Below are 25030 nucleotides of genomic sequence, written 5' to 3'. Positions count from 1 at the left end.
ATAGAAACAGAGAAAAAAAAAAGATTGAGTGTGTGTTTGTGGTTTCAGCATCACATACAGATGACATTTTTAAACTACTTTGGCATGTCCCTAGTTTAATAACGTTCTAACAGTATGGAGCATGAGCTTCACATGTGAGATAATGCTGTTTGTTTACAGATTTTTTTATATTCATTGTATTTTGATAGTTGGTTTTTATGGCAAACTATATTTAAATAAAAAAACATTAAAGATCATTTTTTTGGTTTTAGTCAGTTGCACTCTCAGACACTTGTGCTTCTGCTAGTGACATCACTTGCAGTCTTTATTTGTTATTTTGTTCTGCTTATTGATTACTTTTTGTTTGAATCTCTCAACATTTGACAACAGTAGCCAGGTGGTGAAGACAAGAACTAAAATTAGAACTAAATTACAAAGTCATTTGCAATCTTCACTTGCACTCTCCGCTACTCACAATCGACACAAATCGTGCATGTTGCCAATGGAGACAAGAAGCTGTGGTGGTGATTAAACAATTAAAACAAATTTAATACTATAATGTACAGGGTCCTGCAAGAAAAAGACGAGACCTGCAAATCTGTGGCCACAGAACAGCAGAATATGAACGCAAGTCTCTCGTTAAGCGTTTTCCTTGCACAGAACAATCGTTTTACTTCAGAAAATTGCAGAAGCCACAGGAATTAATTTTGTTTTGCCTGTATTTGTTTATTAATTTTTTGTTTTTCTTAGTGCCGGTAGATGCTGACTTGCATTATATGAATCACCAAGTATCACAGTTTCAGCTAAAAATCCTCTGGTCTGGTCTAAGGGTGAGTAAATTAACAGCATCTTTCATTTCAGGGTAAGCTATCCCTATAGCACTTTAAGCACTTAATGCATGATCATTAACACACTGGAAGACTTGATATACTGACCACTGATGGTAACACTGAATCTCTTGCATATGGGTTTTCTGGGGATGGTGCCTCTGCAGCTCCTGTTGCTGCTGATGATCTTCAATTTATAGAGTCCAGAATGTATGGTCCTGATGTTATTGATAGTGAGATCTCCATTTGCATTCAGACTTAGTTTGCTTCTGAATCTCCCATCAGCACCATCAGATGTCTCTATGGACTCTCTATTGATTTTAGCAATGAGACTGCCTTCAACTTCATACCACCACTCTATCGTGTCATCAGTGGGTATTTCAGTAAGACCAGTGCGTAGAGTGACAGAATCTCCCTCCATCAATGGCTTTTGATCTTCACCTATCACAGCTACACACAGAAACAGAATAGAAAAGTGTTCATGAGTTATGGTATTGTGTGCACGAAACGATACCATTATCATCTCTGTGAAAATCGTGACATCATGAACATGGGTATTACATTTAGTCTATGTGCACGTGCAAGTCCTTGACAACCCAAACAACAATGGCAGACCACAGACCAACATACACAAAAATGATTGTAAAAACAATATATAATTATAGTGCAAAAAAATATAGAGTTTAAACAACCTTCAAGCATATTTGGAGGAGATTGAAATCTTGTTTAAAATATATTATACTTACTTATTCGACTTTTTAATTTGGAAATCCTTTGGCGATAGTAAGCCAAAGCAACAGCTGCAGCTACAAGCAGCAGAACAGGAACTATAACGCCTAAACAGATTCCTGCTATAGCACCTGGAGACAGACCTGTATCTGGAAGTGCTAAAGACAGACAGTGAAGGTGTTAGTCATTGTGATAATCTGAAATAACTTTGAAGATAAGCTTATGATACCGTGGGTCATCACGGTGAATTACTCACCACTGACAGAAACAAAGAATCGCTGTAAACTCTCACTGCCTCTGATCTGTAGTTCATAAAGTCCAGAGTCTGTGATTCTGGTGTTCTTAATAGTCAAAGATCCAGTCTGATCCAGCTCCAGTCGATCTCTGAATCTCTCATTATCATTGTTTAATGAGGTATTGTTAGTCTCGATGTCAACTTTAGCTAGGAGAATGCCTTTTTCTACAAACCTCCACAGCATTAGAGCATCTTTGTGCATTTCAGCATCAGGGTTTAGAGTGACAGGATCTCCCTCCTTCACTGATACTGACACTGACTTTACTCCATCCGTATCACCAACCACAGCTGGAAAACCAGCAGAATGTTAATCAATGTTTGTAACTGTAATTTACCGCAAAATCTGGTAACTCTCACTTAATAAATGCTATTTACACACAGACATGTTATTTAACTGTAATTAGTTATTAGTAATTAGTAGTTCTTTAAACCAACTAACCAAATTATAACTAATAGTCCAAGGGTAAATGTGAACAGTGTGAAACAAAAAACTAAAGTCAGGGTTTAGAATGACCAAATTATTAACATGCTTATCTAGTTGCAAAGAAAGACTTGAGATCCTTACCTAAGACATTAACAATAAATATCTTGTACGTTATTTTTTCTCTAGTTATGGTTATTTTATATTGTCCTGAGTGTCTGATTCTAGTGTTTCTGATGGTGAGAGATCCACTTTTTTGGTCCACCTGTAATCTGCCTCCGAACCTCACATCATCAGTGACAAAAAATGAGGTGAAGTTATCCTTTCTTCCAATTTGAGATATGAGAGAGTCTTTAGATCCAAACATCCACAGTATAGTATCACCATTCAGTATTTCGGTAACATCGGTGTGTAGAGTAACAGAATCTCCCTCCATCACCGACACAGGCTCAGTTGCATCGGTCTCTGAACCAGACACACATGGTGAACAAAAAGAAACAGGTTTATGATATTATATAGAGAATTGAGACCATATAATGCATTGAAACAAGATAAATGTACTCAAGAAGCAAAACAGCAAACATTGTCTGACATAAAACAAAATGTAAGCAATTAGACTTTATTAAAAGTTTAGGCAAGCAGACTTTTACCAAACTAGTTCTTTACAGATTCTTTTTATTAATTTTCATGTATAAAAACAGGCTCTTTGTCGATTGAAAGCAACATCAAATTTGATTTTGCAAGGGCCTCGTTATATGTTGCTCTTTGGGCTCGAGGTAAAGGGAAAAAAACTTTACTAGATATAGTAAAATTGGTTAGACCGTGTAAATGCATGAAATCCAGAAATAACAAAACAATAGAAACTAAAGAAAATACGCTTTATTTATTTGTATGTGTTATGACTGTTATGGATCGAGGTATGTGTGTGTCAAATGTGAATACCGAACTTTTCCAGGAGATTATTTTAATGCGATTTACCATGATATGAATATTTATTAATGTTAGTATCGGCATTTAACGCGTTGTTTCTTCTGCGTTCTTTTCGATGCACTTGACTCAGAAATTGTTTAGAACGTTGTCAAATCAAAACCGAAAGTAACTAAAAGTCCTTAAACTTACCCGCCAGTGAAAAAAACAGAACAAGCATTAACATGTTCCACATGTTTTTGTAGAGAAGAATCTTCATTTCATAAAGATGACTATCAATGAGATTATTCAATATTTTTGTGCACTTATTAATCGTTGTGTTTGTCGTCTCAGAGCCCCACGAACCCCACCCAGACTGACGAGCTAAAACACAAAAACACTCAACTCTAACAGAGAGACGTTACACCAGCTGAGTAGTAGGCCTAGATTTCTCAACGATGTGAATAACGCTTAAAAAAGACAATATGCATATGTCATTTTAATACTGTAATAAATTTAGAAATGAGTAAGCTAAGATAAGATGTGTAGCAATAGGCGTTTCAACAGATTGGCACACGACATGCGCGGTCACGCTATCTGCGCTTCAAGTTCAGTGCGCGTCTACTCGGCAGTAGAGACCTGCACTCCCGCGGAAGTACCCCGGGACCCGTGGGACCCAACACAGCAGGGTGCGGCGCGGGACAACTCTTGATGGGCGAGTGCGGGTGCGGGCGGGAAGAGACTCATGTGTGTGCGGGATGCGGGAGAATAAAATGATAGGCGGGACTCCCGCAAAATAGAAATTATCTAAACAAAGTGTCTAAAATATATAAATTGTTATTTATCTGTTGCACAAAAGCAAAAAGAACAACCAATATTAACATTAAAATGATTGACATGCGCAAGCTAGGCACAGTTTCTATTTATAACACGTGTTTAAAGGGTTGCGCAATGTAGCCAATCACAGACTCAGCTGTTGATTTCTGGAACGCAGCGGCCAATCAGAAGTGATTAAGTTTGAATCTACTCACCGCAGTGCTGAAATTGCGTGCTCACGAATCCTCTCATTTTAACACACAATGTGTAGACAGTGTGAAAGATTCATTGTGCATATATTTATTGTGTTATAACAGAGCTTTATGAGATCGCGATTAACTGAGATGTCATCTTTTAGTGATAATAAAGGAAGCGCGCTCGCATTCTTCCATGACAAACCATGCACACAGCAGCCCATGCTTGCTTTTCTGTTAAAAATAACAGTGGTTTGTGATTGTGAATGTTAAAGCTTAGCCTAAATAACAAATATTTTATCGGGAGCATTTATGCTGGGATGTTGTGGAGCTTAGGAGATGTTACAGAACCATTTCATGTAAATTTCTTAGATGTACTGAAAATAATCTATATAGATTACTTTTGTGATGGATTTTGCGGGTGGGAGCAGGACAAAACATGAATGTCGTGGGCAGGAGTGGGACCAGATAAGATATATTTCTGCGGGAGCGGGCGGGCGCGGGACAGAAACTTGCGGGAGCGGGCGGGAGCGGGACTGAAAAATCTGTCCCGCGCAGGTCTCTACTCGGCAGTGTGTGGTAGATTAAGGTGCGAGCGTGTTAAAGGAGCTACCGTCTTCTTCTTTAGTAAACCCCCCCTCAGTTATCAATTTTATTCATATTCGTATTCATATTCACGGCCTTCTATTTAAGTTTTCACGGTTTATTTTAATATAATTGTTTTTTTTTATTATTATTATTTATGTATTTTGGGGTTCAATGCTGTAGCTATACCTTTTCCTTTTTTTATGTGGAATGCTGCTAAATTAATGCATAATTTGGATTATGTTTTGTATAACTGTCTTTCTACTTACAGTTAACATTATTCTATATCAGCTGGATCCATGGATTTTTATTTTTTAAAGAATGACATTCACGTTTTAAGTGTTATATGTGCATATGTTATCATTCAATCTGTACCTGCTCTTGTATGGTGTATCCTGCTTATGTGGAGAAAATGAACATAAAGTGAGGGGGAAAAAATATTAAAAAGGACAAAACCAAACTGTTTTTGTTGTTTAATAATTGTATGCCAAAATAAAGAACCAAAAAAAAAAAAAAAAAAAAAAAAAAAAAAAAAAAAAATCATAAAAATTAAAATCAAATTGTTTTCTGCAAACTCCACCAGACTCTTGTTCTATATGTCTCCAAATACCACTGTGGTCATTTTCATATAATTTTACTGTATCATTCTTTAATAATTGCATGCCAAAATCATGAAAAATATAATATAATATATAGAATAAACACCTTTTCAGCATATATATATATACTTCTTTAAGTTCCCTGAGTCCTGTGATCTTCAAAAGATGCTGAAAAGGTGCTAATTCTAAAAAATATATACATATATATTTTGTACTGGTACTTCTATATGCTGCTGTATATATATTTCCACTTGATTTTTTTTTTGTCTCATAACGAGTTGCAAGAAGCCTTGCATGTGCATCTCAACAGTCCTGCCACGTTCAGTTCCACGTTCATGTTTTAAAACTTAATTTGTACAATAAATTTTCATTACTTTTTTTTTTTTTAAATGTCACCATGGGTTAACATTCAATACATTTGCACTGAAAAATATAAAGAAAATCCTTCTGAAATGAGAATGATGCCATAAATCATTATGGATGGAATACTGGATTGACTTGTTGGATTGTTGAGATATTCTACCAGTCACCATAATGAAGGTATGTGCCATAATTTACAAATAAGTACTACAACCACTATACTAATAGTAATACCTTTGTGACAATGGTGATCTTGCTGGATAGTGACAATAGCATGAGATTAGTGATAATGGAAAAGTGCAGTTATATGGACATTTTATAGTACGTCACAACACTGAAAGCTGTATCTGGAAGACCAGATAAAATATTAAATTGGAATAGGCTACATAAATGTTTATTCAAATTAACATATAAATATTTGTAAACATTCACCTGTAAGTTATGATATGTTCATGTTGTTGGTCAAGACAGAGAAAACCGCACACACAAGGCAGGATGAGAATTACCAAAACCTTCATAAAGGGAAGGATTTTGTAAAATACGTAGTCAATATCCAAACCTCATGGTTATCCCAAAGCCAGCCAAAAGTAAATAAAAGTCTACAGGTTTGTATGTGGATATCTAGGTCAATAGCATCGGTCATGATTTGGTAAGCAATTATTAAACAATTATAGAGTAAAGTAAGATGACAATCACCACACTGGTACCTGGGGAGATGTAGAAAAAGAATCTGGTGGAGTTTGCAGAAAACAATTTGATTTTAATTTTTTATGAATTTTCTAATTTTGAGTGTATAGTGAAAAAGGTACTATTTGTCATGATTTTGGCATGCAATTATTATTAGAATTTTTTATTTTGATTATCTCCACATAAGCAGGACTCACTTAGAATTTTTTATTTTGGATTGATAACATGCACTTATAACACTTAAAAAACGTGAATGAATTCCATCATTCTTAAAAAAAAAAAAAAAAAAAAAAAAAAATTACATGGATCCAACTGATATAGAATAATGTTAACTGTAAGTAGAAAGACAGTTGTACAAAACATAATCCAAAGTATGCATTAATTTAGCAGCATTCCACATAAAAAAGGGAAAAATAGCTTTGAACCCAAAATGATATATATATATATATATATATATATATATATATATATATATATATATATAATATATATATATATATATATATAGTCTAAATTGTAAGTGTTCTATATGTTAATTTTAGTAAAAATAGAATCCCGTGAATATGAATACGAATATTAATAATATAGCAACCGAAGGAGGATTTACTAAAGAAGAAGACGGAAGCGCCTTGAACACGCTCGCATCTTAATCTACCACACACCGCCGAGTAGACGCGCACTAAACTTAACGCGCAGACAGTGTGACCGCGGTGACCAATTCGCTGGCGACGTGAGAGGTTATTCACAGCTGCTGGCAGACGACCGCCCAGTGGCTATGGTTAACGCTTTTATTTTGTTCTTTTTGTGCTTGTGGCGTCTGATTGGTAAGTTATGGGTGCTTTATGCCTTCCTTTTATTATCTGTATAAAAATAAATTGCCTAAATTATGGTGGTTCACATTTAAAAAAAATAATAATAATTATTTTTTTTTTTTTTTTTTTTTTTTTTACAATTTAACACTTTATTCTTTGTACAAACGTAATTTTAGCCACTAGTTTTGCACCCCGGTGAGAAATTTGTTGGAAAATTAGTACAGATAAACTTTGGTCGTTAACAATAATAATGTTTTTGGAGAGCCTTTAGTTTGGTAGAAAACATGTTCCTGGTTGTTCTCCAGATGTTGGACGACGAATGAAGACAGTGTCAGTGATGGAGGGGGAATCTTTTACTCTACACACTGATGTTTCTGAAGTACAGAAATATTTCTTAATTCAGTGGATGTTTGGAAGCACTCGAATAGCTGAAGTCAACAGGCTCACGCAAACCAGCTCCACATATGGTGGTCCTGATGAAAGATTTAGAGACCGGCTACATTTGGATCAGACTGGATCTGTTACCATCATGCACACCAGGAGCACAGACTCTGGAGTTTACAAAGTTACAGTCATCAGCAGTGAGACCAGCTACATGACTTTCAATGTTACGGTTTATGGTGAGTAGAGAAAAAACATTGCAATTTCCCATGACTATTCTTTATTGGAATTATATAGTTGTCATTTTAATTTTTTATAATATTTCTTGATATCCAGTACATGCACAGTTTATTATATTAATGGCTTTGATTACATTTATTTACAATATACAAAGATTATAACAGAATCTCTGCTTCATCAGAGACTCCACTCAGTTCCTCATCACCAGAAAGTTTTTCGAGCTCCAATTTTGTGTCATCTAGATGTGTGGTAAATAATTCAACCATCAACCAGACTAAGAATCTTAACGTTACTGAACTCCATCAACCATGCTCAGGTACGCCATTTCTAATATATGTGTTGTTAAGTGTGATTAGATTTTCAAAGTTTGACTTGTGTCAGGAAGGAAAACACACACGTGCATTTATGGCCAAACACATACATAGGTGTTGTTTCATGTAACTGCTGATGGGTGCTAAACAATCAACCACATAAAGCAATTTAAATAGCAAGGTTTTCATTTGCATTGCATTTATGCATTTGGCAGAAGTTTTTATAGTCACTTTCATTGCATTCATTGTTTGCATTTGATAAACTCATGCATTCATAAAAAAAAAAAAAAAAAACAATGACTTGTTTGTGCAAATGAGTCTAAAGTGCATTTGTTTTTTTTTCTTTTGTGAACTGGAACAATGTACAGACCGCAGATGTGTGGCAGAGACATGTAGAGGGTGTCAGTGAGGGCCGTGATAGTGGGGGTGTTGCTTACAAAACATTAGTGCTCAAGGCACAAAAGATCTTGGAGAAAGAATCAAATAATTACACAGGTTTCTAAGAGAGCTGATGTGAAAGATGTGGCTGAAGCATGAGTCTAGAATTATATTAAACAATCTTTGTTAATGTTATTTGTCTAAACTAGGAAAGTATGCATGCAAACACATGCAAATAGTAAAACTTGTGGACGCTCTGCCTTATCCCAATGGATGCTTAAACTCTAATAACCCATAAAACTGGCACTTGTAAGTCTATTGGAAAGAGAGCTAATTGAATAATTCTTATTAAGTGTTTTCTTTTCTTTTCAGACCACTTCCACTGCTGTGGTTTTACTGAAACTGTGATCCGATTGGTCGCCTCTGCTCTTGTGAGTGTGGCTGCTGTTGCTTTTCTGGTTAATGACATTAGATCTACAAGAAGTGGGCTAAACCGGACGGAAGAGACTAGACATGAACATCAGACCCATGGAGTAAAATCAGACCAACAGTATGAACTGAGCAGAAGGATGAGTTCCAGATATGTTTGCTGAAGGTTGCTGGTATAATCCCCAAAAGATATATTTTTTCATTCATTGCTCTATAAATTGAAATCGATCACACAGAAGCAATTAGTGAGCATGTTAATAAATATTCAGTTCTATAACAAGAGTGAGCTTTTTTTTTTCTCTCTTTCTCTGTGTTCTGATTATAATGTGACGAAACAATTTAATTCAAATAGTTATTATATTATTTGATCTGATGGGTGGACAAACTGTAAAAGAATTAAGGACAATGGGAAAATAAAATAAGTTTCATTTATTTAAAGGCAAACTGTTGATGAAGGAACTCTTGATGCTGAATTTGGAAACTACATCACTGAGCATTGCATTCTGGGTAGTCGCTGTCATGTTTTAGGACACGCTCATTGACACCTGTCAGGATAGTAGTACACAGTGATAATAAACAGGAATAACAATGGACCGAACAATGATCAAGTGTAAGATTGCATATACAGAAAAACTCAAAAAGTAAGCAAAGTTGTGGTACTCGATCCATATGAACACAAAGAGTGGTCAGATGATCTTACAGCATCTTCTTGACCCAGAAAAGGATGGATGCGATCTACATGTCCTGTTCCAGCATTGCAACATCCTCACACGATGATCTTACAGCATCTTCTTGACCCAGAAAAACAAGCAGCTGCAACTGAAGCTCAGACGAGACTGCAACATCAATCGTCTGTCTGGTAAACCTCAAGAGCAGGAAGTATAACAGCTTCCAATATGCATGCCGTTTGTGTCCGCTAGTGTTGAGAAACCAGCAACATCTACGTTATATGTAATAATTGTGTTTTAAAAGTGTGCTATCCCCCCAAAAAACAGCTATCTCAGGTGTGCTGTGGATACAGACTACTGGACAAAACTTCTAAAGAAGGCACAGGAGTACTTCCACAAAGTTTTACTACCTGAGCTTGTGTCTTGTTATTATACTCCACAAGCCTCCACAAAAAGGGCAAGAACACAGGCACATAAAAAGAACATAAAAAGACGCTGATGCATTTGCATATGGCCTGAAGATCTGGATGACATAGTGGCTTGTGACAATGAAAACTGTGCAGTCAGTGGCTCCACCTCAGCTGTGTGGGACTTCAGGCACTTTCAGAAACTGAGTCATGGCTTTGTACCTCCTGTACACACTGACACATTGGAGCACAAATGTGTTTTTGTACTTAAAGTTGTCTTTTTAATACTTGCAATAGTTGCTTTTTTATTTTTATTTTTTGCCTTTTTTACTTGCATTGTTATCTATGTTCTTGATATGTGTAGGTTACACTGTTATATTCTACACCTGTTGTTTCTGCATTACAGTTGCACTGCACTTTTAACTTAATTGTTTTTCTATTTAATGTTTTGTTGCATTACTATCTCTTTTCTTGGTTACACTGCTGTTGTATATGTGTTATTTTGTGTTAATTTTACAAGCTGTTCTGTTCTTGGTTGGTTAATTAGGCTTGCTTCAGACTGGCTGGCGCTAGGATCTGGTAAACCTCAATACCCTGATCTCAAGAGACGCACTAGCGACTGATGCTAGTGGTTGCAGTCTTTAGTCTCCTTGTTAGTGCATCTGCCTCCCATGCCAGAGACCTGTGTTCGAAACCCACTCGGAACAAGAATGAGGTGTGGTGGTGAGGACCGGGGGAGAGGGGTTACATTGGTGCCGTGACCCGGATGGGAGTGAGGTTTAGTGGGGGTGAGTGAAACGGAGGCCAGCAGGTAGGTACTGTGCAGGTAAACCTCACTCACCTGATCTCAAGAGACGCACTAGCGACTGATGCTAGCTGTTGCAGTCTTTAGTCTTCTAGTTAGTGCGTCCGCCTTCCATGCTAGAGACCTGTGTTCGAAACCCACTCGGAACAAGAATGAGGTGTGGTGGTGAGGACCCAGGAGAGAGGGGTTACATTTGTGCCCGTGACCCGGATGGGAGTGAGGTTTAGGGGGTTGAGTGAAATGGAGGCCAGCAAGTAGGTGCTGTACAGGTAACCCTCACTCACCTGATCTCAAGAGACGCGCTAGTGGCTGGAGTCTTTTGCCTCCTTGTTAGTGCATCCACCTTCCATGCATGGAGGCCAGCAAGTAGGTGCTGTACAACAAGAATGAGGTCTGGCGGTGAGGCCCGGGAGAGAGGGGTTATACCAATATCTCTTTCAATTTATTCCTCATCAACTGTCTTTGAACACCATACCTACTGTACTGCATCACAAGACCACATGCTACACTGACTCCTCCTCCTGGCAGACTGCACACATTCCAGTATCATGTTTTCCTATTAACTTGAGTGTTTTATTTAATAAACACAATGTCCCAATCTTAACCTAGATATGACCGTTTCCTCTCTGCGATTTCCACTTCCAATCACTGAACATTTAACATCTCTCTGGATTTGATATAAATGTCCTCCTTTCCCCTCTCTATCCCAGGAAATTACATCAGCTCTACCCTTGCGCTTAGAACATAACTTGCGTGGCAGCGCTTCCGGAACATTATAGATAAACAATTTCATAAAAATGGGAAAAAATTAAACCAATAGTTCAGAAATACAAATATACCTAAGAAGTGAAAATAACACAATGTGTTGTGCTTGTAACCACATGACCATACATCACTATGCATTCTCTCCTAATTAAAATTTCAAAATAAAAGCCCTGTACATTAGTACCAGTGGTTAATAGTAACTTCAATAATCTACTGTAACAACATTATACTTGCACATAGGTATCCCTTAGTTTCAAAATACTTACAGTATAATAACTTAGAAACTTAGATTTTTATTACCCTATACCTACACAAAGGGACCGTATAGGTACACAATAAGTACAAAAAAATTGTCTCACTTCATAAGACCTCAATGTATAGTCAAGAGCTCAGTATTAATTTTGTTTTACCTGTATATGTTTTTTTTTTTTTGACTCTCAGAGAGATAATAGCTGTTTTCATGCATTATATGAATTTATTTTTGACTCTCAGAGAGATAATAGCTGTTTATTTAATGTTCTGCTGAAGAAAAAGTCACCTACACATTGGATGGCCTGAGGGTGAGAAAATGCACAGCAATTTTATTCATGCATTATATGAAACTATCCCATTGATCATTATTATACTGACTTGAGCTACTCACCACTGACAGAACCATAAATATGTCAATATCAAATATTTCTGCTACAGCACCTGGAGACACACCTGAACCTGTAACGATAAAAACAGACAATCATTATGAATGTGTCTGACCTATAACTAACATTAAAAACATAAGTGTTATAACCTGTGTGAAGATCTCATACTGTAATGATAAAGACAGACAGTCATTATGAATGTGTCTGATCTATAACTAACATTATAAACATCAGCGCTATATAATCCTGAGTGAAGATCTCATACTGTAATGATAAAGACAGACGGTCATCATGAATGTGTCTGATCTATAACAAAAACTATTGTAGTGCTGTTATCTGAAAGTTACAGTATGATGTCATTGTTATTTTAAAGGAGGTTTGATTCCTCACAATGATCCTTAACCTCACAGACTCACAGACAGCTGATAAACAATCACCACTTCAAAAGTATTGAGTTACTCACCACTGACCGTAACAATGAATCTCTGCGGCATATATATGGGCGATGGATGATTTCAGAGCACAGAAAGCCCAGACAGACTGCAAAGATGCTGAGGATCCTGTTGCTGAGCGTGCTGGCCGCTTTGGGTAAGACACTTTTCTCTTTCTGTTGAGAAGTCCACAGAATCACTTGCATGTAGTGTAGATTTTGCCAAGTTAACAAATGTGTATGTACTCAGATGTTAAAAAATGGAGTCTATATGGGTTCAAACTAAAATCCTAGCATGTCTAAGTGCTTTTGTGTCCAGCCCTGTCCGAACCCAGATATCTGGAGGATCTGGCCCGTGAGGAAAGAGTTATTGGTGGAGAGGTGGTAAACCCAACTCCTGGCCCTGGCAGGTACAACATTTTTAACAAACTCAACTGAAATCCTCTTAAATCTCACTAACAAACCTCTTTTGGTGATTTTCAACATCTAAATAGACATAGTTAAAGCAGGTTAAGGTGGTCAAGCTTTTTCTTAATATGGTAGAATATTTGTTGCTGTACCACTAACCCAGCTAACAGAGAATGTTCTGTTTTGATAAGGTTATGAACCGGAACGTTCTTCCAGTAACATTAATAGAATGTAGTTCAAAGTTATCCGGTCTGTAATGTTTAAGAGGGAATTTTCCCTTAGAGGTTTTAATCAATTCAATTCAGTTCAACTTTATTTGAAAGCTCTTTTTTTACGATACAAATCATTGCAAAGCAACTTTACAGAAAATTACGTTCTACAATTTTTAGTAGTATAGCTTATCAGTGATGACTGTCAGTTTTATGTGCATACGGCAGAAATGTTCAGAAAAATAAAAAAAGACATAATTAAACAGACAATGAACACTATTAACAGCAATTATTAAATGTTTTTAAAAATTGGAGGTTTTGAACGTTGAGAAAACACTCAGAAATAACGTTTTCATAATGGGTTCACACCAAAATGAAAATGTAATTTGAATCTTCTGAAGAGACATGATAGCTTTAACAGATGAACTGTTTAATTTAGGATAAAATTAAAGCACTCTCTTTCACCTTTGGAATGAACAGCCTATTTTGAACATTTGAACATTCAACAGAACGTTTTGGAAAGAAATGACGGAGTTTCTACAGTTTTTCCCTCATATTTTCAAATTCTAACTAAAATCACTATGTCTTTCTCAGATCTCTCTCCAGTACCTGGAGGGTGGCTCCTTCTATTTTTACTGTGGTGGGTCTCTGATCAGACCAGGATGGGTGATGACAGCCGCCCACTGCGTTGAAACGTAATGAACCTGTGGTGTTCTGTATGTAGATGGTTAAGAAACAAGTGAAGTGACTGCCAAGCATGGTAACCCATACTCAGAATTTGTCCTCTGCATTTAACCTATCCAAGCGCACACACATTAGGAGCAGTGAGTATGTGAACATATACACACCCCAGAGCCGTGAGCAGCCATTTTTGCTGCGGTGCCTGGAGAGCAATTGGGGGTTAGGTGCCTTGTTCAAGGGCACTTCAGTTGGGGTATTCATTCACCCCCACCTACAACTCCTGCCAGTATTGGGAATCGAACCTGCAGCCTTTGGGTTACAAGGTCAACTCACATAACATGAGTATGAATCTGAAGGGACTATTCAGTGTACATTTTGGGACATCCTCAGTCCTCAATCATAAAATGAAAAGGCGTCATGCCTCAGACTAAAAGGCTCCAGTCATTGGACAAAATGGCATCGTGCCTCAGACTTGTTTTTCCTGATACCTGAAGCATTTCAGGTCTGAGGCACCTTTTCATTTTATGAGGTCTGAGGATGTGCTAAAATGTACAGCATGCGACTGTTTACTGTCACAGTTCGCCCTCTAGCGGTGGTTGTGTGATTCACCTTCGATGTGTTTGCAAAACAAATCTAAAACTTCTAATTTGCCTGATTTATCCATTTTGCCTTTAATTGGGACTAGTCCCTGGAAAATTTTGTAACCTTTAGAACACAGCTAATGGTGTGTAGCCCTAATAGATCAAAAAGTATGCGCGTGTTTCCTGTGCACTCTCTAGAAATTGGCGTGTTGTCCTGGGCGACCATGACATCACCACCCACGAAGGGTCCCGAGCAGCCAGTACATGAACGTCAGCCGTGGTCTACATCCACCCCAACTGGGACAGTAACAGTTTGTCTTCTGGGTGTGTAAACATTACATACACAACATACACGACTGTGGCGACACTTACAAACAAAATACATCACTATATCGACAATTACAGAGTTAACTTTAACGCAAAACAAAGAACAGTTCTGACAATTACACATCCGACTCAAATGTATAACCAATTGAAAAAATCGCTTTAATGTGAAATATATGACTGGATATCTCAACAATGTAATGCAACATACTTGACTGTACATGTATGACTTGATTGGCTTACCAAATATTAATGAGAACACCTGTAACTTCTCACTAATTAAGCCATAGTCTCAGTCTCAGTAGTCTCTTGATTTTCAGATATGATATTGCTCTTCTTCGTCTGTCCACTGACGCCACTCTGAACTCATATGTGAAGCTGGCCACCCCACCCTCTGGACAGGTTCTGCCCACAACACCCCTGTTACATTCACGGCTGGGGACGCACATCGAGTCAGTTTGACTTTAAATACCACAAATCAGCCTGATGTTGCCTGGTATTTAGTAATTCCAGATTTCTCCCTTTGTTTCATGGATGTGATCTTCATGCAGACGTGGGGCCGATCTCTGTGGAGCTGAAACAGGCCCTTCTGCCTGTGGTCGACTACAGTACCTGCTCTCGTAGCGACTGGTGGGGAAGCTACGTGAAGGAAAACATGGTTTGCGACTGGTAACGGCACCCTAGCTGGATGTCATGTGAGACACGACTGACCCTCAAACAGATCATAAATTGTTTTCTGTGAGAAGTTACTTGGTGCCACCACAGTAAATGTTTCATTTTGCCTCATATTTGTGTTGTTTTAGGGTGACTCTGGTGGTCCTCTGAACTGTTTGGTCCAGCTGTCAGTACGTTTGTTTATGGTGTGACCAGCTTCGGGTCAGCAGCGGGTTGTAGTACCTACAAGAAGCCAAACAGGTCGTCAGTCTTCACTCGTGTGTCTGCCTACATCGGCTGGATTAATGAGGTACGTGCATTTCATTAGCTCATATTGTCTTTATAATAAACTAATTATGAGTTTATTTAAGGTAACATCTTGTCTTATTTCATTTCAGATCATTGGAATAAACAGAAAAAAAAACTGAGAAGATGAAAGACAAACATCTTCCATTTACATCTACAATGTGCAAAAACAGCACTCCTCCACATCTATCTCTGACTGCTTTTGATCATTTTAATCTAGTTTGATCAAAACAAAAATTACCTAATGCACTGTGTTGTGACAAAATTCTCCAATAATCATCATTAAAATATTGTGTAACTATGTGACTATTTTGTATGAAATATTTTTCTAGACCCTTGAATGAATGACTAATGAATGAGGTGGATCAGACATTACTTCATACTGTTCACGAGACAACTAGTTGTTTCATCTCAACAGCTTTGAAACGCCACACAGCTTCTCCTGCTCAGCACATGGTCCCAGAAAGAGGAAGGTCGAAAAGTTTGATCTCCCTCTTTATAGTACTTGGACTCATGGGGTTTGTAGTCCAACACATTTGTAGTACTAACAAGCCTAATATAGAGCCACTACCAATACTACCTCCACCCCATTACAGTTATAATAGGTGGTCTCAATATGGCAACATCAAAACTAATGCTGAGTAATAATGCTGAAATAATCAAAAACAGTAGTAAATATGATTGCGTTACTCACCGACTGTGATAATGTTATGATGTTCCTTATTTGACGCTTATTAAATGAATAAATGTACACCAGTTTGATAAGCTGTAACTATCCAATCATTAAACGGGGAAGGGGGTGCCATCTGCAATCGTGTGCAGGTTCTGAGGCTCAAGTTGCTTTCGAATGACCGCTGTTTTATTCATTTTCGTTACAGTAACTCATTTGGGGGGCACAGCCTGCAAAGAAGATTGAATTAATTCAATCAATTCAAATCATTAAGCTTTATTTACCAAGAAATGCTAGGAAGATTTACATAATATTCAATATATATATTTTTTTAAATATCCAGTAGTTCCTTTTAAACATTATCAATGTTAAATAGGAAAAAAAAAAAAATGTTTTTCTCAATTAATGTCAGTGTGATTCTTGTTTAGACACTATAATGCCGAACCATTTCTAGAAGAGGCTATATATCATCTAGAAACTGATTCTATAACCTATAATCGTAGAAAACTCAAGCAAGACATTAGACCTGATCACAGAACAACAGCCAATGCAATACCTTTGTTGGAAAGCAGAATGTGCTGCATTTGATGACTTCTCTATCATTGATAAAATACGCATGCGTGTAGTATAAATGGAATAAATGGATGGAATACATCAGCCATGTTGAATTCGCACATACTACTGATTTGGCGTGTAATAATGCTTTTTGCATACTTTATAGATAAGTTGGCTTATTTGGATGCAGGGACTTTAATATCAAAGGCTGACTCCTTAATTAATACCAAGAAGATATAATTTCAACCTGGGCCGTAACCATATCTTAAACATTGGAGGAAGACTTTTTTTTATTTGGTTTGATTAGGTGGTGTTACAAATGTAATAGACCTTTTTATTTATAATTTTTTTTTTATTTTAAAATATTCTTCCATTCACTCTGAATCATATGCCAAATATGGCGAAAATGACTTTGTTAATGTTTCTTATCTCTCATATTCAATTGCAAAGGATATTGCATGAATTACATAAATGATATAGCCTAATTTCAATTCCAAACACCAAAATTTGACAAAAAATAGCTTGCATCACTGGATATTACTGTCAGTCATAGAAAATTTTTTATTGTAAAACAGATGTCAAATATTACATTTTAGCTACTTTTCACTCTTTTATCATTAAATCTGAAGCATGGGCTGGAATCCATGCTAAGCTTCCGTGAACAGTAAAGTCAGTCCTCTTTGATTTGATTGGTCATTTCAATCAATTTGACATTTACGAGTGCTTTCAGACCAACTAAATATTGCCCCCCTCAATGTCTATGGTGGTTACAGCCCTAATTGCAGCAAAAAGCAATTTTTCTGTTCACATCAAAAGTGAAAAATGCTGTGCAATGCAGAAAAATTGCAGCCAATCAGAAGAGTATGTGAACTAGTTCTCTTAAATAGCTCATTCTGTCATAATTGCAACATACCACAGCCGGAGAGCGTAAAAATAAAAGACACATACCTTATTTTCATGATTTCGTTTTTGAAATATTTTTTTTTTAAAGAATTTGTCAATATCGAATGTTTGTAAAGTTCCACATCAGTCTATCATCTCTTACGTTTGTTTCATTATTTACTGTGCATTGAGGAGCAAGGTTTTGGTTTAGTGAAATTTTCACTCTGTGTGGTGCTACCTGGTTGGACACAGCAGAAATAAAACTGGCTGATAAAATATAGTGTCATTAATCTTATCACTGTTAGGATAAAAACTGGGAATAACATAAAAGAGGTACCTTTCATTGCTTGTTGCACATGGTCAGGAATCAGTATATAAAGGAGCCTGAGATGTTTCAAAGAGAGCAGATGAAAATGCTTTGTCACCATTATATTTCTTACTTTTGTATGGATTTAAAGAAAGGTTTTCATGAGGATTTTCCATCCTCTTGGGCTCTGATTGATTGTTAGTCATCCTTACAGCTCTTTAAATGGACATTTAGAAATACCTTTTGTTGTTGTTGTTGTTATATGGCACCTGTTGGATCAATTGAAAGGAGTAAATTAATTATGATTCCATCTCTATTGAAAAAGAGAAAAAGGAGGATCTTGTACTTGCTTTAATCCACATATGACAACTGATCAATAAATTCTATGAAAAAGAGTAAACAACTCAATACTTGAAATTTGTTTGGTGTGTATCAAAAGAAAGGATTTCATGTCGAGATACTAGCAAACTTCTTTATTATAAAAAAGTGCTCAGTGCATTTTTTGGATGTTTTTTTTTTTTTTTTTTGGACACAGCAAACAAAGTTTTTTTACTCTTTTTCGTAGACTTCATTTTTATCGAAAAATAGGCACTGTGGTCATTACATGTAGTCTCATTTACTTGGTTATGTCTACAGCCTACTTGAATTTGCTCTGGAATCATTACACACAAGTTTTGCAGTGGCTTGGAATCCAGTCTGAAACCAAGGGGTGCCTTCATACACTGTGTTATGTCACTGAATGGCTGTGTAGTTGACCTAACCCGTTCTAAGTAAAATATCCAGTGAGTGGTGATAAATGTGTGCTCATTTTATCCAAAACAGATGAACGTGAATCTGGCAACATTTTATTATGCTGGTTGTTGTAATGAGTGCTGCTAAAAGGTTAATGGCGCTAAAAGGTTAATCATATTTAAAAATAACGTACCACCAACACTAAACCCTAACCAAAACCTAAACGACACATAAAAACACATTTGCTATACCACAACATTTAAACTTGCTTCAACAAGTCTTTGAGCTCTTTTATCATGACTTGTGTTTCACTGCACTAATACCTGAGTGCATCTTTGGCACCTTTTTTTCTGGAAAAATAAATAAATATAAATACACTGAATATAAATATATGTGGAGTTGGATCTCCACATTTACCTTCAGGCACTGTGCTGTTTAATAGTTCTAATAGTTTCTAGTTCTGGGGCCCCCTAAAATGCTTTTCATATACGAGATGCGCATTAAGCGCGGACACGTGAACGGTTGCTGTTTACGGTGTTTATTAAAGTAGAGAAGTAATAAGAATGAGGTATTTATTTATTTAATTTTTTTGTCCATGTGTCTAATAGACATGAACAAGTTCTCTGAAAAACATCTGTGACCTATGAAACATGGCTACTCTTCATGCTCTGTTAACTATGTTTTCACTAATAATAAAAATATATTACATGAAGCATCCATATTTGTCCATGTTGATTAGATTAAAAAACTCAAAGGCCTGGTTTCACAAACGGGTCTTATCTTAAGCCAGGGACTAGTCCTTAGTTAAATTAAGATATTTAAGAACATTAAAGAATCAATAAAAGCCATGAGCAATTCAAATAATATTTGTCCCATATGTATTCTTTTCTACATCTTTATTACTTCATTTGTGTTATATGCAGCTGCATTATATGTGACTGGATTTGGCAAATATCCAATGTCCCCTTAATTGTTACTTTGTAAAAAGTATTTGTTTATATGGTGTACCTTGTAAAGAAATGTAATGAAGCAAAAGTATATAAATTATTACGTAAGAGCCACAGGTTTCCCCAATCATTTTTATTACTGAACCTTTTGCTGTGTCTGAAAGCGTTTGTGCAGGAAGGCACCTCACAAAACTCTTGGACATAAGATTTTGGACATGATTCTGAGGCAGCCGTACACTTTGTTGATCTACAACAAAATAGAATGAGCTCTGGTGATAACTAAGCAAATATTTAATAAATTACTATAACACTGATTTTTCTCTAGAAGTAACATCAAAAGTGGAAAAAGTTGGTCAGAACACAAACTGACCACCAAATGCAACTTTCAGACGCCATCTCTGTTTTTTTTAGCTCAAATGTGACAGGATGGAATGCACAGGATTGTGGGATATCAAAGGCAGTGAAGGGTACATCTCTGCTGCCTTCAAAATCGATCAGATGAAGGCCTCTCAGGAGACAAGAAGTGGAGATAACATTGGATTTGGACATGCCTTCATGCCATCCTACCTTGGAATGCTGCCTCCGAAGGCGAAGTATTCTCTTGAATTGTTTATTAATTAATTAATTAATTAATAATAATTATTATTATTATTATTTAAATAATAATAATTATTTTTTAAATGAATCAATATAGTAATCAGAAGTGCTAGTCCCTTTCAAAACCTGCACTTTTTTGTTAACATCACGTTACAAATTTGTTATTAGGAAACAAATATCTAGAATTACTTTACAATTCCTAATTTAATTAACAACGTTTACAAATTTATCCAATATCATTGTCTTTTCGTTTGCAATCATTTAATGCAGCAATTAAATATTTGATGTGTTGCAGGTCATAATTTAATTAACAACATTATCAAGTGAATTTGTGTTTAATCAGTGAAACTAACTTAAGTATGGCTATTGTGTGTAATTCAGTTTACTGACATAAAATAATAATAAACTTATTTTTATCAGTTAGTTGCCAAGGTAAAATTTTGTGTAGTTCATGTGGAGGTACTAAATCTGAAATAAAATTAATGCAAATATTGACATATATCGAAATAATTAAATAATAACAATTACAAAAAACAGATTACTAAAAGTTGAATTAAAATTAAAATGAAAACAGAAAATATACAAATGACTCAAAACTAATTCAAAATATAAATATCAACTATATAGTATAATATTTAACACTGGTAAATGCTTTCCAAGCAATCTGTTCTCTTAAAATATAATTTGCTTAAATAATGATCATTGATAACATTCAAACAGTTTATTTAAAACAGCAGATTGTTACATTTTTTTTCCACATTCTGTTATTAAAAACAACAGCAAATATGATATACAGTACTTAACATGCAAATAAAATGCAAAAGGGACAATCAGATTCATATACTATGGGAGTATTTTTCCAATTAATTTTCTCCATAAGGATTTCAAATTCTAATGAGTTCAAATGAACCAAACTCTCCAGTTGTGCGCTAGAGCACGATACAAATTTTGTTTTGAAGCAAAACAAGTGGATTAATTATTTTACACTTTGCACATTGTAGTATGCAAATACAGTACATTAATACAGCATGTATAAAAACTGACAGTATAGCACAGATCTTCTTCACACTGAATTTGTCCATTTAATACACTTTGTAAATTAAATAATGAAGCAATGGTGACTGTCCTGAGATCTCATGGTAGGTTTTGTTTTAAAGCTTTATACACTTTTATATCTGTGTAAATTCATGGTTAAATGCTGAACTGAGTGTTTCCATCTTATTGTCACAAGGCATTTATCAAGACAACTAAATGCTAAAATAGGTTATTGTTGAACTGAATACAAATAATGTAGAAAGAAAGTTTAACAGTTAATAAGCGGCACCTAGTGGTTTCATCTCAACGAGTTTCTTTCAGAAGCTTCACTCCAGAAACACTCAACCTCTGTTTGATCTGCTGAGAACATCTCAGCTGAAAGCACATCACTTCCACAAGCACTTCACACTAACCCATAACCATAAACCAAGGCACTTATTATAACAAGCATGCTAGATGATAAATATAATGTTATTCCAGGTTTATAAGCTGCAGTTAATGCAGGTAATGTTAGTAATGTTCTGATCTAAATGTCCTTAATTATATGTGCTTCTAGTAACAGGTAGGTTATTATTTCCACAACATGTAAAATGTGCTTTATGATTAGTAAGTAAGTATTTTAGGTAACAGCTCAACAGCTAAAGCTGAAGAATGAAAATAATGTTGCAGATCCATGAACCACTTGGGATACTCTCGGATCACGTGACCTTTTTCCATCTGTAGGGAAAGAGTACAGAGAGAGGAATGAACCTGTTACAGTTACAGGAAGACCTGCCATCAGCCAGTGATCACCCATCTGAATGATTTCTGATGTAAATTACATTGTTAGGGTTGAAGGTGTTACTGTTACAGGAAGACCTGCCATCAGCCAGTGATCATTTCATAATAAGAGCAGAAATAGTATATTTATCTGATTTAATGGTGATTCAGTGTTTGATATCTGAATAAATGACATGAATCAAGCCACATCACACGCATACAAACACACATCTGCAGTGAAAGCAAGCACAGCTGAGAATCTCATAATGCTAGTAAGCTACAGTGTTTTACCTCATCCTTGGACTTCTGACAGATGCCCGAGCTTAATTTTCATCTTGTCTCCTTTTAAAAATGATCACACACAGACAATTAAACACTAACTTAATTTTCCTCTCACTATAATATATGTTTGTAATACTTGCCCTTTGCAAAGCGCCTTCATCAAATCACATCGGCCGATCCTGCCACGAAAAACAGTAACACGTATTCCTGAAGGAGGACCTGAAACCTTTCGAATGGGAACTTGCACTGCACCCCCTAGAGGACAGTAAAGGATTCATATGAATTCCAGGACAAAATGCTTCAAGATGTGTGCTCCTCAATGTCAGAGATATCTGACACTTGGGGATTTGCACAACTTACGCATGATATGTTTGGGAGAAGAACATGCATGTGTTTAACCCGTTGAGGGGGCTAGGCTGGGTAGGTGATTTGGCTGAAAATCTCTTCACATCCTGATAGCAATCACTCAGTTAAGTGGTCTAAATATATTTTTATTGTCTATGGAAAATGTAGGACCATAAAATGTTCATCCAATCATATCCCTCGGTCCGAGGACTACGATAGGCTGTACTGTCTGCCTGTCAATGTGTGTATTTGCATACCTGTTCAGTCAGAGCATTCATTACGTTACTGCAGACCGAGCGAGAATGGAAGGCATTATTATTGTAATATTATGCGCTTTGTACTGTAATGTTTTCTCACCGGGGAATCCGACAGTGTTGCATTCAACCTTCCACCAACTCGGTCTCTCAATGTTCGTGTGTTTTTGAGGAGGCGTGGCTTTGGAAAGTGATTAAAATTACTGTCAGTTTTAAAAAATTATGTGTTCTGAAATTGTAATGACTAATTGATACTCACCAGTGACAGTAACTCTGAAGCTCCTAATGATGCTGAATCTGCTGCTGTTGATCTGTAGATGATAAACTCCAGAGTCTGTGGTTGTGGTGTTCTTGATGGTCAGGGATCCAGTCTGATTCACCTCCAGTCTGTCTCTGAATCTCTCTTCACACTGATCATCTCTCCAGATCTTACACTGATCTTCAGTGATTTCAGTGATGAGAGTGTCATTAAAATACCACCTCATGGAATCAACTGGGTTTTTTATAACAAAGGGATCTAAAGTAACATTTTCTCCCTCCTTCACACTTATTTCACCTCGTTTAGCTGCAGAAACACCTGAAACACAAACCAACAGCTGCTGGAGGGTCTTTTGGGGGTGAAAAATAACTAAAAAAAATCATGCAATTTCCTGAGAAATTCAGGAGAAATTAAATTAACTGCAAAATTGCTAAATATCAAGGTAACTGTGGATATGTCTTTGTTCATATAGAAGTAATTCTGTTCTGTTGGATGATGCAGGTAATGAAGAGAAAAAGATCTGTGTGTGTCTGTGGTATAATAAATACAATGATGTGACTTAAACACACAGTAAATAACCTGCTTTTAAAAATTACTCACCAGTGACAGTAACAATGAATATCTTTTCAGTATCACTGCCATTGATGATCACTAGTTTATATTTTCCAGAGTCTGTGGTTGTGGTGTTCATGATGGTCAGAGATCCAGTCTGATGATCCAGCTTCAGTCTGCCTCTGAATCTCTCAGCATCTTTGTTACACTGAACATCAGTGCAGATAAAACTGTGATTTGATGGTTTGAGAGTTTTGTTTGTTTTTAAATTAATAATTTATTGTTTTTTTTTTTTTTTGTTTTGTGTTTAGTGTGTATAGTGACCGAATCTCCCTCCATCACTGACACTGAGACTCTGTCTGAACCAGACACACCTAGAAAAGAAATGAACAGATAGTTATAAATGTCTGGGGAAAGTGGGACAAAAATATATGAAAAAAAACAACAGGAAAGTGCTGTAAAAATCTACAGATCAAACAAACAGCATAAAAAACATCACCAATTAACTCAACAGACGAACATACATGTTATAAAATCAAATCAAATCACTTTTATTGTAACATCACCACAGCAGATGTGCCTTTGTGAGTGAAATTCTTGGGAGCGTGCTCCAGACACTGTTTATTGTACGTCATAATATACATCATAAAACACACATATCTTGACTCATATATTGCATTTGTACAACCAAGAAGTGATCATTTCATAGCCTTTCATACACATATGAAGAGTATAAATGTGTTAAATTAGCACATTGAAATAACAATACACATTATTTATTATTATATTTTAATTTTATTTCAGACAGCAACAACACTTTTTTTGTAATAATTGCAAGGCAAGGCTGGGAGACCAACTTAAACAATTACGACAAGTTTGGGTCTTGATCTTTTGTTTTTGGACTCAAGACATCTTAAAACCATCTAAAGCTGTGCATCTGGATCTAATTATTTTATCACAACCAGTTTTGTGATTTTTACCATTCCCCTTCTTCCTTTGTGTCTGCATGTACGCTTAAACAAGCACTGT

General features: G+C 36.2%; 1 protein-coding gene and 2 pseudogenes across 1 annotated transcript; 2 read left to right on the top strand and 1 right to left on the bottom strand.

The window, feature by feature from the left end:
• LOC109062242 overlaps nt 1–25030 on the bottom strand; it is a 995865-nt pseudogene that overhangs the window by 117843 nt on the left and 852992 nt on the right.
• On the top strand, nt 7548–9688 carry LOC122141490. Its single transcript, XM_042749011.1, has 3 exons — nt 7548–7830; nt 8013–8147; nt 8893–9688. Exons 1-3 carry the CDS (start codon nt 7548–7550, stop codon nt 9111–9113), a joined length of 639 nt encoding a protein of 212 aa, XP_042604945.1. The 3' UTR covers nt 9114–9688.
• Nucleotides 12769–15847, top strand: LOC122141487 (annotated as a pseudogene).

Source organism: Cyprinus carpio, chromosome B22 (assembly GCF_018340385.1).
Source record: "Cyprinus carpio isolate SPL01 chromosome B22, ASM1834038v1, whole genome shotgun sequence".
Classification (NCBI taxonomy): domain Eukaryota; kingdom Metazoa; phylum Chordata; class Actinopteri; order Cypriniformes; family Cyprinidae; genus Cyprinus; species Cyprinus carpio.
This window is presented reverse-complemented; position numbering and strand designations above follow the sequence as displayed.

Bases quoted from the DNA above. Each gene is read 5' to 3' on its own strand.
- LOC122141490 (XM_042749011.1), top strand. From the start codon at position 7,548: ATGGAGGGGGAATCTTTTACTCTACACACTGATGTTTCTGAAGTACAG. The intron at 7,831-8,012 runs GTGAGTAGAGAA...CTGCTTCATCAG, and splicing joins TTTCAATGTTACGGTTTATG to AGACTCCACTCAGTTCCTCA. The intron at 8,148-8,892 runs GTACGCCATTTC...TTTTCTTTTCAG, and splicing joins ACTCCATCAACCATGCTCAG to ACCACTTCCACTGCTGTGGT.